The sequence below is a fragment of the Monodelphis domestica genome, chromosome 1 (assembly GCF_027887165.1).
Source record: "Monodelphis domestica isolate mMonDom1 chromosome 1, mMonDom1.pri, whole genome shotgun sequence".
In the NCBI taxonomy this organism is placed as follows: domain Eukaryota; kingdom Metazoa; phylum Chordata; class Mammalia; order Didelphimorphia; family Didelphidae; genus Monodelphis; species Monodelphis domestica.
Window position 1 is genome coordinate 423787438 of NC_077227.1, and position 16170 is coordinate 423803607.

General features: G+C 38.0%; 1 protein-coding gene across 13 annotated transcripts in view; it reads right to left on the bottom strand.

The window, feature by feature from the left end:
• Positions 1-16170, bottom strand: part of RC3H2 (ring finger and CCCH-type domains 2) — an 82762-nt gene that overhangs the window by 7346 nt on the left and 59246 nt on the right. For 4 of the 13 annotated variants that reach the window (XM_001365081.4, XM_007474611.3, XM_056812105.1 and 1 more), the window contains one exon: positions 10565-15891. In XM_001365081.4, coding sequence (XP_001365118.1) covers positions 15693-15891 — 199 coding nt within the window. In that variant the 3' untranslated portion in view covers positions 10565-15692. Of the gene's footprint in view, positions 1-3215; positions 3387-3639; positions 3763-4144; positions 5877-5972; positions 6072-9103; positions 9657-9780; positions 9999-10564; positions 15892-16170 lie in introns of those variants that run through there. The other 9 variants (XM_056812102.1, XM_056812101.1, XM_056812103.1 and 6 more) reach the window with 7 other exon arrangements.

Genomic DNA, 16170 nt, shown 5'->3' on the forward strand with positions numbered 1-16170 from the left:
TGATGGCTTTTTACTGCCTCTCAATGAGAACCATGCTACTTCTGTGAAAAGATGTATGGTGTGGTATTTGGCAAAGAAAAACTGCACACCATCAGTATCTTAGAGGACAAGTTAGATATCGATCCTTCCAAGACCCTCTGGATCCTTCCTCAATAAGCTCAGTGCCTGGCTCATGTATTTTTTTCTATCCCCAACTCCTGGTCTTTCATAACAGAGGTTGTCAACATTCATCTTGAAGTTCCCTCAAACATCCCAACATCGTCATTCCTCACCTACTCAGCTCTCATTCACCTAAAGTCATACCCAGGGACAGTGACACCCTGATCTTTCAACCTCTTTGGGCCTTTTTATACTTTATCTCCCTCCTCATACTCCACAATAAATCCTACTGGACTAACCACTGCTCCTCACACTCTCTGCCTTTGTACTGGTTGTTCCCCATGTCTAGAATGCTCACCACCTATCTATCCCCAACCCCTCACAACTCACCTCAAGTGCCATCTTCCCAACTTCCAACTTTAATGCCTTTTTTTTTAATGCCTTCTAATCAAAGCTATCTTATGTCCACTTTCTATGTGTTGTGTAATTATCCTAAAATCAAAGATTTAAAATATTTTGGAGAAATTTCAAGAAAAGAAACTCCAACACCCCAAGTCAACAAAGCAGATCCTTTTGGAGAAGGTGCTGTAAAGATGCCTGCAGAAGCCACACACTGCATCAAAAGATCCAGAATGAATTTTGGGATATAATGAACTGAACTGAAGGGGGTTGAGCATATACTTATTCTGAATGTAAATTCTTATGCCAAAGGAGACTCCCCCTAATTGGCATTTTGTCAATGCGTCTATCAATCAATTTTTATTTTCTTCTTCTCATATTTCCCTCTCATCTCTGACTATTGTAGCTTCCTCTTGGAAAATGAAATATTGTACATACTTTTAGCTAGAAGATCTTTAGAGATATAAGATAGTTATGTTTAAATGATCCATTGCGGAGACTGGTCTCCCAAAGGATCACAGGGTTGTTGTATCAAGGGAAGTTCATTCCCTCCTCCTCCTAGAGGGCCAATTGGTTGATCCAACATTCTTCACATACCACAGTTGTGTCTGTGAATGTCTGTGAACATCAACAAAAGAGAGTGGGCAGAGCCCACCAGGGGGCTTTTTTGGCACGGAACTTTGGCTACAGGAGGTGAGGGAGAGAGAGAGAGAGATTCTTGCAGGTTAGGCAACATGCGGCCTGAACTAAAAGAGTAAGGAAGAGACTTTAACTCTATGCTTATCTACCTTTTCTATCTTAGGTGATTATTAATAAACTTTATGGAAAATAACTGGTAGATATTTTAATTTTAAATATAACAGTATCTTATAAATATCTCTATTTATATACATGCTGTCTCATCACCATTAAAATGTAAGCTCTTCAAAGGTAGGGCCTATTCATTTTTTTCTTTAAATTTGTAGTACTTAGTTCAGTGCCTGGTATATGGCAGACATCTAATAAATATTTGGTGACTGACTAATAAACATTCTATGTTCTTTTGGTTTTAACATCATCCTATGATGTTATGGTATAGGGAAAAGCAGCACATCACAGGGAAAAGAGCACTAAATGTGGACAGAGGAGAACTGGGTTAGAATCCTAGTTCTGACATTTAGTAGTTGTCTATAAGAAATTAATAATCTTTTTCAGCTTCAATTTTTTTCTGTTCATTAAAGGTCAATAACCTGTGTACTGCCTACATCACAAGGTTACTGTGAGGAAAGTAATTTGTGAACCTTAAAAAAATATACTGAATCATGAAAATGATGGTACTGGAAATGATTTAAAATAATACTTTGACCCAGCATTCCAGTCTGCCTCATCCTGGAGGAGCAAGTGAAGAAATGTCTATTCTTTCACTGGAGGTTAGGACATGGGGCATGTGACAAAACATAATGACTATTTCTTGCTGTATAGAACTTTAATTCAGGATGTTGAAGTTGGGGACCTGAACAAGGCTTACTGGTATATCTGTTTCTAGTACTGACTGATGAAGAGTATCAGGAAAGTTGATACTATAGACACTAAATATCATTAGATAACCCAGTCTTATCTGTTCTTTATGGTTCTACAGACCTTGGTAAATTACTGGAAGGGAACTTAAGAGACCACCTAATCCAATCACTTCAATTTGTACAGGGAGAATCTGAGGCCCAGAAATGGGAAGTCACAGAATCTCAAGGCTTATAAGAGAAAAGACTTCAGAGGTTATCTAATATAACTTGGAAATGAATAGAAATCTCCACTATTCTATCCCCAACAAGTGTTCATCTAGCCTCTGCTTGAAAACCACCAATGAAGCGTAACCTGGAAAGCCCTATTAATTTAAAAAATTTTCCTTGTATCACACCAAAATTAGCGTTTCTGCAAGTTCTACCCTCTAAGTTCCTAGTTATGCCCCTTAGTGGTCAAGTAAATTCCAGCAATAAATCCTCTTTCACAAAAATCCTTTCAAATACTTGAAGACAAAGATCACATCCCTACCTTCTCTTCTTTAGGTTAACCATAATCACTCCCTTTAGCTAATCTTCATATGGTAAGGCCTCCAGTCCTCTCAAAGCTGGATCTTTTGCATATGTTCCAGTTTATCAATGTCCTTTCTAAAATATGGTATCCCAAATAGAACAAAATACTCTAGATATGTCCTCTCCAGGGCACAGGAGAGAAGGACCATTAACTCTCTTGTTTCTAAACTTTTTAAAGTTATTAATGCAATGTAAGATTCTAAGTTACATCAGACTATTGACTCATACTGAGCTTTCAGTCCACTAAAAAGCCTCTGATATTTTTTTCCTATAATTCTGTCTAGGTTTGATGCCCCCATCCCAATTCTCTTTGTTGGTCAGTGGCAAAGATGGAACATTAAAACAGGTCTCTTTGGTCTTCTGACTCCAAGGCTACTGCTATTTCCACACCACCAGACTTCTTGGAACACTTGATTGTTTCCCTCTGGAGAAAAGACAATGTGATACAAGAGAAAACACACTGGCCTAGAGAAAAACAAAAATGGACCTCAAGATGCTAGATCTTAATTATTCTTTTTTGGAATCTACCACTGTCCAAGTTTGGGGATATGATCCACTCATTTAAAGGCTTATAAAAAACAATTCATGTCTTATTTCTGTGCAAATCAGAAGATCACAAATGTGATGAGTCCAAAAGTATTTCTGTACCTGTGTTAACTGTGATGCCATCTTTAGCTAGCTCCATTTCTCCAGGAACAGAATCACCCAATCCAGTGCCTTTATTCTTGTCTTCCCTCTCACTATCTTCATCCTCACTGCTGCTATAATAGTATTGCAGCTTCTCCCCAAGCAGCTTATCATCCATGGTGGTCATTGTGTCTATAAATAGAGAATCACAAAATCTTAGTGCTACAAGGGAGCCTCAAAAATCATCTAGTTCAGTCTTTAACAGAAACTCTAAAATAATAAATGCATAATCATAATAATCATAGCATATATGATATTGAAGGTTTGTAAAGCTCTTTCCATGTTAACTCACTTGAGCCTTAAAACAAGCCTGGGAGGTAGTTGTTATTGTTATCTCTGTTTTATAGATAAGAAAATTGAGACTAAGAAATATTAAGTGACTTGCCCAGGGTCTATATAGTAAGGGAGTGTCTGAAGCCAGATTCCAACTCAGATTCAAGGCCTGTGTGCTCTTCATTATACTACCTCATACCTCTGAGAAGTAGACATCCATCTTTAGCTACAGAACCTTTAAGTCAAGTAAAATTCAATAATTATTATTTTTTTAAACATTATTTTATATTTGGTCATTTCCAAACATTATTCATTGGAAACAAAGATCATTTTCTTCCCCCCCCATCACCACCACCTCTCCCATAGCCGATGCATGATTCCACTGGGTATCACATGTGTTCTTGATTCGAACCCAATTCCATATTATTGGTATTTGCATTAGAGTGTTCATTTAGAGTCTCTCCTCAGTCATGTCCCCTCAACCCCTGTAGTCAAGCAGTTGCTTTTCCTCGGTGTTTTTACTCCCACAGTTTATCCTCTGCTTGTGGATAGTGTTTTTTAGATCCCTGCAGATTGTTCAGGGACATTGCATTGACCCTAATGGAGAAGTCCATTACCTTCGATTGTACCACAGTGTATTAGTCTCTGTGTATAATGATTTCCTGGTTCTGCTCCTTTCACTCTGCATCACTTCCTGGAGGTTGTTCCAGACTCGATGGAATTCTTCCACTTTATTATTCCTTTTAGCACAATAGTATTCCATCACCAACATATACCACAATTTGTTCAGCCATTCCCCAATTGAAGGGCATCCCCTCATTTTCCAATTTTTTGCCACCACAAAGAGTGCAGCTATGAATATTCTCATATCTTTTTCCTTATTATCTCTTTGGGGTACAAACCCAGCAATGCTATGGCTGGATCAAAGGGCAGACAGTCTTTTATCGCCCTGTGGGCATAGTTCCAAATTGCCCTCCAGAATGGTTGGATCAATTCACAACTCCACCAGCAATGAATTAGTGTCCCTACTTTGCCGCATCCCCTCCAGCATTCATTACTTTCCATAGCTGTCATGTCATCCAATCTGCTAGGTGTGCGGTGATACCTCAGAGTTGTTTTGATTTGCATCTGATTATAAGAGATGTAGAGCATTTTTTCATAAATTCAATAATTATTAAGGCAGTCCATGCCACTGTTGGATAGCTCTAAGGATTTTTAGAAAAATTCTGAACTGAAACTTGCATCCTTGAAGCTTCCATCAAAAGTCCCCAAAATAGCCCCCTGAAGACAAGCGGACGAAGTTAAATTTATCTCCCACTATTTGGTTTAGTTGAAAAGAACAACAGTCCTGAAATCAGAAGAGCTGTACTTTAGTTCTAACTCTGACATTTTCTAGAGAAGTGACACTAGGCAGGTCTAAAAATGAGAATACTTACACTGCCTACTCTCATAACGCTAGTGAGAAAAACATTTTGTAATTCTTTAAATGCTATCCAAATATTAATTCATTTTAATAAATATTTGAAGATAGTACAATATTAGTGGAAAAACAATGAATTTATTCAGAAGTTTGAGTATGAATTTCAGCTCTGCTACTTTGCAACCTATGTGGTTTTGGAAAAGTTTCTTTCCTTCACTGGTTCTACTTCAATAATGTAAGACAATGGGGTTAAACTAAATCATTTCAAAGATATTTTCCAGCTTTAAATCTATTATCATATTATGCTCACATGTTTATTATTTCTTAAGTTTTCTCTATGCCTGACTAACCACTTTGCTTCAATAAATCAAGCATGATGTATATACAACACACTATACTAGACAATAGGGATAAAAATATAAAAGGGAGATAATTCCTGCTTTCAAATAGCTTACAATCTACTGAATGGGAGGAGGGGGAAGGGACATAATATATCTACAGAGAAATACAGAATACATGCAAAAATAAATAATGGAGTGATGAGGGTGGAGATAGTGAGCACTAAAAACTAGCAGAACCAGGAATGGGCTCTGAAGGAAGTAGCCCTAGAAGTGAGCCTCAAAAAGGAGCTTAGCATTTAAAAGGAGAGAAGAAAAGAGAGAGAGATGCATAGGTATATTTGCATAGGCAGCATCATATACAAAGGCAAAGTGACAGGAGATGGAATTCCACAAATGGGGAAGAGCAAGGAAGCCTACAAAGTAGTACAATGGAAATAATGTGTAACTGGTTCAGAAAAATGGACTGGAGCCAGATTGTAAAGAGTTTTAAATAACAAATAGGAATTTGTAACTGAAGTTCTACTAGAAAGAGCAATACAATGTTCTGTTTTCCAGGACTTTGTATCTTTTTTCACACGAAAGTGCAAACACATGCACTTATCCAATACAATTACACATATACATACTTGTCAAAATTAAAAGTATTAAGCACAATCTTCATAACATAATGGAAATAGCACTTGCCATAGAATCAGAATGCCTGGATTGCGATCCCCTTTCCGACAGTTACTAGCTGTGTGACAGACCAAGTCATCTAACCTCTTTGGGCCTCAGTTTCTTCCTCTTAAAAAAGGGAGAGCCTAGAATTAGAGAGTCCATGAACCAAAGAATGGGAGTCTACTGTAGACAAAACACTGACATTTTAAAACACTTGAATTCCAAATTGAGTTTACTAGAATGCAATGTTCAATGTCTAATACCAAACCTTAAGTAAACTTTACAGCATATTAAAATTGGAAAAGATCTCATAGACCATATAATTTTGACCTGGAAAAGTCCTCACAATTCAACTAGTCCAAGTCCCTCTTGGGATAGGTAATGAAAAGTGAGCCAAGAGATGTGATCTGTCCAAAGTTATAGAGCGAAGAGCCAGAACTAGAAATCAAACCCAGCTCTTCAGATTCTAGGTCTATGATGTTGAACTCCAAAACTCCTCTTTGACAAATTCTTCTTTAACCTGTCTTTACATTTCTTCCTCTGACTCATTCCTATGCCTATTCTTTATTTTTACTATGACTTCCAGTTTTTCCATCTCCTCTTGTGGTCCCAGATCATTATCTCATCCATCAGTTCTTAGAAACATAGATATAGAGATAAAACGGACCTGTCCAAGGCAAGGTCCTCCATCCTTTAATTCTTTACCGCCTTATCCTTCCATTCTACCAATCTTCAGTCTTGGGCCAACTTGACCTTCTCTGTTCCTACTCCCAAGCTTCTAAATGCTGCTGGAAGTCACATGACCATGCTGAATAAGTTCTACTACAGATCATGTTATCTAACCTTGAGCAAGTCCTAACTGGAGACTGGCATTCCTTTCTTCCTTCCTCTATCACACTGAAGACTTTTAAAAAACTTTTACCTTCTCTTCTCAGGACCCAACCCCTCCCCCCATCTTGCAGGTGACCTGTATCTTACTTAGCTGAGAAAATCTAGGTTAATTCCTGTGAGCTCTCTCATCTCCCCTCCCCCATATCTTAAAACCTTTGTACATTTTCTATACTACCCAGTCTCACAGGAAGGGGTGGTGTTCCTCTTCATCAAAACCAAACCCTCTACTTCTCTTGATCCTGTCTCCTCCCTTATTCTGGAACATGCTTTGTTTCAGGATCAATGCCTGTTTCTCTCATCTTCAATCTCAATGGTTCCTTCATATCATCTATTTCAACCTTAAAAATTCTTCACTTGACTACCATCCCCTCAAGCTGTATCTCTCTTTTTAAAAAGGAATTTTTAAATTCCTAGAAAAGTTAGGCACATTTGTCACTTTTACTTTCTCATTACCCACTCACTTGTAATTTGGCTCTCTCAAAAGTTACCAATGGTGGACTAGATGGCCTAAAATTTAAATTTAAAATTTAGCTTTAAATCTATGATCCTTGGACTGCTAATCTGATGCCTTCTCTTGATGTGCTGCAGTTTCTGGCATAACCACTACTTTCTCTTTCTGTATCCTCTCTAATCCACTGTCTTCAGTGATAATGCTCTCTCCTTGTTCTCTTCCTAGCTCCTTTGCTGGATCACTATCCATCTCTTCCTCACAAAGTGTGATTGTTCCCCAAGTTTCTGCCTGGGACTTCTCTTATTTTGCTCTTTCCTTTGAGTAAGTCACCTATGCCAATGATTCCCTAATCTATGCCCACCGTTATTTAAATAACATTTTATAATAACAGTTATATAAACTGTTAGTTTCTTTGATGACTAGTCCCACGTCTTGAACTAGTAACAGTGAATCTACTGCCATTAGACAATTTGGTATATCTAAAACTGAATGAATCATCTTTTTGTCCAACCTACCTCTACTCTTATGTGCCACCATCATTCTGCCAATCACCCAAGTTTACAATTTAAGAATAATCTTTAACCTTTCCTTTACCCCTACACATTCAGCTGCCAAGTTGCCTAGTCTATTTTTTAAAATTCTTACCTTCTGTCTTATAATCAATACTAAGTATCATTTCCAATGCAGAAGAGCAGTAAGGACTAGGCAACTGGGGTTAAATAACTTGCCCAGGGTCACACAGGTAGGAAGTGTCTGAGGCCACATTTGAATGCAGCACCTCTGTTCTCCAGGCCTAGCTGCCTGAACTACATAGCTGCCCCATCTAGCCTATTTTAATACAATATATCTCATATATTCTCTATTCTTTATCCACATAGCCACTCTAGTTTAGACTCTTATTATCACTTGTCTAGGCTGTTGTTAATAGTTTCCTATTTTATCTCTCATTCTCCTGTCTTTTCCTTTTAAGATACATGGTTTGGAGAGAGATTGGGAGTGGGCAGAGCAAGGCAATTTATAAGAGATGGAAACAAGATATTCTGGTGTTAGCTTCAACAAGCCTTGGCAACTGATTGCATACAGTCAAAACTGGAAGTTAGATTAAAATGAAGGATGTTAGGGCTAAAAAGACCTAAAACAGAAAGTTTGCATACTGGAGCAAGCAGGAAATACCTTCATTTTAATTATGAGGCAATGGAACCAGGATCAAGGTTACACAGAGGGAAAAAAAGCATGGCTAGAACTCTGGTTTTCTTACATCTGCAAACTCAACATGTCCAAAACAGAATTCATCTTTTTCCCCAAAACCAGCCCTCTTCCAAACTTACCCATTACTGTTGAGGGCACTACCTTCCTTCTAGCCACTCAGTTTCACAACTTTGGTGGTTCTTGACTCCTCTTTCCAGGAAACCAGTTTGTTAAATCTATCTGTACAATATTTAAATGATTTCTGCATACAATCCCTTCTCTCCACTTATACCTGGCCACCACAGGCCCAGAGTTACACTAGTTCAAATTCTAATCACCTCTCATCTTAACTATTACAATAGTCTCCCTGCCTCAAGTCTTTCCTCTCCAATTCAAACTCCACTAAGTCACCAAAGCACAGTTCTGACCTGTCATTCCAAAACTCAATAAACTACAGTGGCTCTTTATTATCTCAAGGACCATATAAAAAATTCCTTTACCATTTAAAGCTTTCAATATCTGGCCCCAGATTGTGAAAAGCTAGATATTGTGAAAGATCAACTTAAAAAGTCAACTTTTTAGCTTTATTAGACAAAACCCCTGCTTCACCTGCTTACTTTCAGCCTACCTTAATCAGCACACACACTAAATCACCATCGCTGAGCATCATGTACCCCCATGTCTGGAAAATTGTTCTTGTTCTTCAGTTTGGCCTCTAAGAATTAAGTATCCTTCACAATCCCGCTTTGACTAAGAAAGTCGCATCCCTCAGGAAGTCTCTCTTGATTCCTACTTCCTTAGTTGTGCACTCCCTCCCCGAAAAAAAAATTTCTTCGTATTTTCTTCTTATCATAATAATAATGTGCTCTTGCTGTAGAGGACCATTTCTTTTGGGTCCGGAACCACTTCATTTTTTGTCTCAGTACTTCACACCAGTAGGCGATTAATAAATGCTTGCTGGTTGATTCTGAAAATGCCTGGGTTGTCGGGGTGGGGGGAGGGCGGGAAATTGGTGGTGTTGAGGAGCGGGGATAGGAGTGGAGTTCGGAGTTCCAGAATGGACCCAGTTTCATGACAGAATACCGTGACCGGTAGTGTAAGGGAGGCCATAAGTCTCCGGATCCGGCACACTAAGGCCTCACACCAGGCCGGGGTCCGAGAAGGTCACGGGAACACCAGCTCCGGCAATGACGTCACCAGGACTGCGCCAGCGGGCCCCCCCCCCCATCCCTGCATGCTCCCGCCTCTCCCAGAAGCCCTTAAACCCCTCCCCTATTCTATTCCCGAAGCTACCGCAAAGCTAACCCTGCTTAGCTCACTCCCCGGTCCCGTCTGGTGAGCAACTCCGCCTCCGGGACACGGAAGGGTAGCTGAGGGCTACCAATGAAGCTCGAGCAGGGCGGGGAGGAAGGAAAGCGCTGCCGAAGGCCCAGAGAAGCAGGAAACCAGATTCCAGGTTTAGACTAGAGCGGATCCATGGAAGGAGTAGTCTCGGCCACAGTCCGCACGCGCAGGTTAGGACCAATCACAACGTGCCCCGCCCACGTACCAACCAGGCTACGAGTCCCGTTTCGGGACTAAAATCTTAAAAGTAACCTGGCGCTTCTAATTCACGCCATTTATTTTTTCAAGGAGGGCCATCGGCTGGGCAGAAATCAAGGGACATTTTCAGGGCGTCACTACGTTGGAATATTGAGGAGAAGCTTCTTTTTTTCTCTGAAATTTTGTTCTCTCTGAATTTTGTTCCTGACAACGAAAATCTTAAATACCTCTCAAAAGAAAGCCCCTGCCATATGTCAGGATTTGGGGAGAGGGGCACTTAAAACTGATGCTAGAATATAGAATGTTAGCATTTGTATTAGGCCTTAGATACCCAATCCCTTTATCTTACTGAGAAACAAGACCAGAAAGATTAAAACCTTGCCCTGGGTCACACAGTAGCAAAGCTGGGACTTGAGTTCCAGTTTCTCAACACCACCTTTTGCCAGCCCAAAGGAAACTGCAGAAAAATCAACGATTAAGGTAGTTCCACATAAACTTCACTTATGGATTACTTTTTGAAAATGACCTGAAATACAACAAAACAACCTTTTAAGGTGGACAAATAATTTTATTTCGTGCATGCAAATACATGTCAAGTACTGCAAACTTTTTCCATCAATTTTCTCTCAAACACTGAAAACCATGATGCTCTATTCTGTGAACAGCCAAAGCTAATATCTTTTTACTTCAGTGCTACAGCAAAAACACACAGAATTCACTCTTTGCTATTCAGTATCATCACAACCCTCATTGTTCCATCTCTGCCCTCCCCCCCCAATTCAGGCCTGGATAGAGTACAAGCCTTGCCCCATTTAATCCTATTCCTATAGCACAAAGGGAAACATTACAATTTGGAAATTCAAATTGAAATAAATGGAATAGAATTTATTCCCATATATATCCCCCATTTCATTGTACAGAATTATTTTAAATTATAGTTTTAAATAGAAGCTGAGTATATGCCTTAAAAATGAGCATTTAAATCCATCTTAGAGATGGTGCCTGCTTTATACATGATGGGTGTACACCATCTTTAATTTCATTTACATTTCAATCGAACAATAGATTTGCAAAGAAAATGTCTAATACAGACGTAAAAATATTCACACTAGAGCTTCACAATCGGTTGTACAATTGACAAACAGGCCTCTTTTCCCAAACTTTCCAGCTAAGCAAATTTATAAAATGTAATCAATGCAACAAGAAAAAACATTTTCTTAAACTTTCAGGGAAAAGAATATGCAATAAACAGTATAAATGCAGACAGCAGATGCTGCAAGCTAACCACGATACTCCCAAGTGGCTGTACAGTGGGTATGTGCAGTACCAATAAAAGCCACATGTGTTGTATCACAACTACAGTATAATTGTTTGCCCAGCTAAAGAGAATGCATGCACTTCCATGCCTTGGATAAACTGAGGCCTAATTCTTGATAGATTGATGGGATATGTGCAAATGACCTTGGCTTTTGGCAGTACTATATGCAGCCAGTGTTTGTGTTTTGCTGGTTTGATATTATTTTAGAAAATTGGGGGAGGAGGGGAAGATGTTGATTTGAGGTTTACGAGATTACTGTCAATGTAATTCCATTGTCAATGGAACAATGTGGAAATTTTGACATACTAATAACCCTTGACACTAGGTGCCTAGGACATTCCCTTGCCAGCAAAGGGATAATTGGTGACTTCTAGTACCAAGGGATTAATTGCACATTTAATCAGAAATATGGACACATCTGAGTTCTGCTTGCAGAAGGGGTCCATGTATTAAAGGGATTCTCTAAAGTTAGTGATCCCACCAACACTGTGTTTTTACTGAAAGACCAGAAAACACACTTTCCAAGAATTTCTTCATTGGTAGCCCTTTCCCCTTTAATGATTATCTATCAATACTGGTGACATCCTGCCTAGAGATTGACTCAGGTGAAGAGTTAGATACTTCTCAGACACTGTGCAGAAACCACACGCAGCTAACATTTAAACATGTACTTCATGCTAACAAGACAACTTGGGCTTTTGACAACTGTCAAAAGCATGCTACATGAGGTTATAAAGACACTTTCCAAATGATTCAACTTTCAGGTCTTGCAAACAGTTGTACACCACTTATCAACTCATCCTTTAACTTGGAATAGCACATAATTTGCATGTGCTATATCCTTAGCATCAACTTCAAATTCAAGGTAAAGTGATTAGATTTCATATGACAATGGTAACTGCTCAGTACTCAAAAGTGAGGTAACCCTTTCATTGTGTACCTTCACACAATGAAATAATTTGAAAAATTGCTGCACTTGGTGACTGAACATAAAATTTTCTTTGAAATGTATAGTGCACAATTTTTACCCTTGCCTCTAAGATACCAATCTCTTATCATAAGCTTTTGAAAGCAAGAGCTTTACAAACTCTTATCACTTTTAAGTTTCCCCAGGAGATACAACAGTAATATTTTATGATAACCTAAGTGTAAAATGAGGCTATGTAACAGGATCATCCTATACTACTAATTAGCCTTACTATTTGTGGAACTTAGAAAGGCATCCAAATCTAACAGTACTCTATAGACTGTTGTCAACCCTTTTCCTGGTCAAGTCTTAAAGGGCACAGGCCAAATGAACTGAATATAACTTATCATAGGCAACATATAGAAATTGGTTACCATGCAATTACTGGTGGTTTAGTTTCTTGATCCTTGAAATCTTTTGACTTTCAATACACTTAAGCATATACTTGTTTGTTGGAAAAGGAACTACATGATGGGAAATCATTGCCAAACAGAACTAAGTTTCTGGTTTATAGCTTCTTCACCATGGTATTGGGGGGATGGGGGGGGAGTGTCACTTTTCTGCTCTTTTCAAGTGCCACACATCCAACTCCTTTCCCTCACAATACACCCACAGTTACAAAAGCAAGGCTGCTACTACACATAGTAAAGATTCAATATAGAATAACTCCAACACAGAATCAATTCCTATGTTAGTAGTCAGACAGAAGAGTTTTCAGGTTGGGGAGATATTGTTCTGTGGGACCACCCGCTGCAAGAAAAGCATTTTGTTGTTGTTGTCTTTTTTTTTTAAACAATACATCTGTTCTGAGACACACCAGTAAAGGTTGGCAGGTATACACTAAATGCAAATGTAGTTTCACCAGACAAGTAGGCAAACATCTAAGCAGTTATCTCAACCCCCTCCAGCAGAGCACAACCAAGTTTTAAAATTGCAATTTTAAAATTAAAAAGATACGGTTAAATACACAAGATCAATTTATGTAGTATATATTCACCCTCAGAACATGCTGAAGATGGTCTGTGTAGTTCTGTTGCACAGAGGGTTCTTTCCCTGAGGGCGCATAAGGAGCTCTCAAACTGTTAATAGGTCTCTATTTTTGTAACAAAATAGCGATTTAAAAATCTTAAAAAAAAAATACATCACCTTCAACATGGAAGATCTCACTATTTAAATATCCAAGAAATAGACATACTGGTTTGCATATACTTGGGGAGGATCACATATAGCAAAGAAAGTATGTCGGAAGCATTTCAAATGTAGTAAGCTCATATTTATAGAAAGGTTCTGATATAAATTATACAACAATCATGTTCCTGTAATATTCTAAGCTAATTTATAACATCAGAAATAAGTTAATGTAACATGGTTTACTTCCTATTCATTTCAGGCTACAAGGTGAAATAAATAATATTTCTTTGCAGGGATGGGGAACGATGGCCACTGCAACAAACAGTATTAGCCAAAGGAAACTACATAAAGGCTACTGTGCTGTTATGCTACAAACATCTTCACACATCTGAGTATTAAATTAAAATGTAAGATCTTCCATACTGACACTAGAATATCAAAACTACCCCCCCCCTCGTTTCTTATCTCAGATATTTACAACATATCAGTCATCTTATGGGCATGTTCATTAAGACAGATATCAAACACTGGCATTTTCTTATTCTGATCAGGAAACCTCAGGGAAAAGACAGCCCTCCCACCCTGACCCACCCACCCACCCCTGGAAATGTGCACAAAACTTTTGTTATCAAAATCTTATCTGATACATTGCTGTGGTTTTGTAAAACAACTTAACAACTCAGACGACCAATAACATGATCCTGTTTAAGCATTTTGCTAGCAGGAAAAGCCCTTACATGCAGTACACCTGGTGAAAGATTGGCTTGGCTTAAAATATTCCAGTACAATTCTCAGAATAAACAACTTCACAGAAGTTAATTTAAAAAAAAGATAATAAAAAGTAAAATTCATCTCAAAGAAATAGGGGGAGAAAAAAGAGACACAAACTACATACAAGTAAGGTAACCAGGAAGGAGTGCCCTGCTTTTCTTTCAAAATGTTGACTGCAATTTTAAGCTTCAAAGAATTCCATTTACAGAATACTTGGGGACAATCAGCTGACACCATCTATCTTCAGATGGTATGTCAAAAACAACCATTTCCAGTCACATTTTAGCAGGGCGCAAAGCATTCTTGTTTGGTTTGGGGTTTGTTTGTTTTCAGTTTAAATGGAAGTCAGGTTAACGCGATGTTATTACACGTTTCACAGCCTTCTGAAACTCAATAGCCAAAGAACATGCAAAATTAAATGTGAACATGAAATTATGATAAACAATATTTAACCAAGACAATTCAATGAACATTTTCCCATCCCACCCCAAATTAATTTAAATTAAAAACCCAGCAACACCATCTAGTCAGTGCAAACACTACATACAGGGTTTCCACAAGAAAGCCTAAAAGCACCTGATTCTTTTGCCAAGTCATTGGATTCAATAATGTACAGGTGTAAATCTGCATTAAAAAAACAGCCATTACATTAGTGCATAATTTATCAAAATTGTTAAAAACGATTCTGCATATAACTTAAGAGAAGTCAATATCTAGTACATTAGCTGAAGGACTTAGGCACTTGGTTACATTTTTAAATTACTTACTTAAACAAGTAGCCTGTATATAAATATCAACAGTAATAAAGCAGAAATTATTCTTGGAAAAATGAGAATTTTTTTTAAACTGTAATGCTATATAGGCAAAGCACTGTACCACACTCCTACATATTATGCAGTATAGCAAAGCTAGTGTGTTAACCCTGTAAAAACTTAAGGCAAGATTGCCTACCTTCACTCTTCAAAATAAAAAAAAAATCTCATGCAAAGATCCATAACAAAAGATAAATAAAGCAGCTGCAGTGAGAAGATGGGAATTCCTCTCTCAATGAACCAAAAAAGAAACAAATAAGTTAGTTATGTTGACTTTCACTAGATGTATCATTGTAGGATCCTGCTAGTTTAATATAACTGAGTTGTTAATTTTTTTTTATAGAAGCCATTTGAAAGAAGAATGGCTCAGTTACTGCACCGGATTGCTACAAACTCATAAAAAGCTGCTTTAAGCTTAAGTAAAATGTTGTCCAAATTCCAATCATTTCTGGAAAGTGAACTTGTTACCCTAATAAAGTAAATTCTTATTTTTTTTTCAGAATGCTAATGTGAGAGGGCTCAAAGTATCAAAGAGTCCACAGGAAATGGATGCCCCCAGTATTATTTTTTTTTAAAAAAAATATACATTATATAATATATATTATATATATATATATAAAAAGCTAGTGTAAATGCTTCCATTGTGTGGTCACAAATTTCAAAGATGGGCCTCCTTTCAGCTGTTAACCATCTTCCCATTTGCAACAGGCTTTAAAAAGTCATTTTTATCCTCAGACATAATATGAGCCGTTTTCAAGATGAGATTGCTGACACTGACAGATGTGGTGACTGGCAGGCAACTTGCATTGCTAATGGGTGCTGGGATTGGCTGGCTAAAGCAAGAAGTTACCGGCAGGACTGCTTTTTGTTCCTCTCTGAAAGGGAAAAGAATGAAATTAACATGTGACTATTATTATATTAATAGGAGCCATATATTCTGGACAAGAACTTTTAACAAGTATTGTTTTTGGAACAGTATCCTACAATACTTCATAGTTTATAAAACATTTTTCTATACATCATCATCCTCATTTGGCAGAGAGAATAGCGTCAAAAAAATTAAGGTCTCTTGTCTATAAAAAATGGAGTCTTAAATTCTAATTCCTAGTAGTGATCTTTTCATTTTAGCAGTGCCAGGCCTAGAGCCTAGAGGT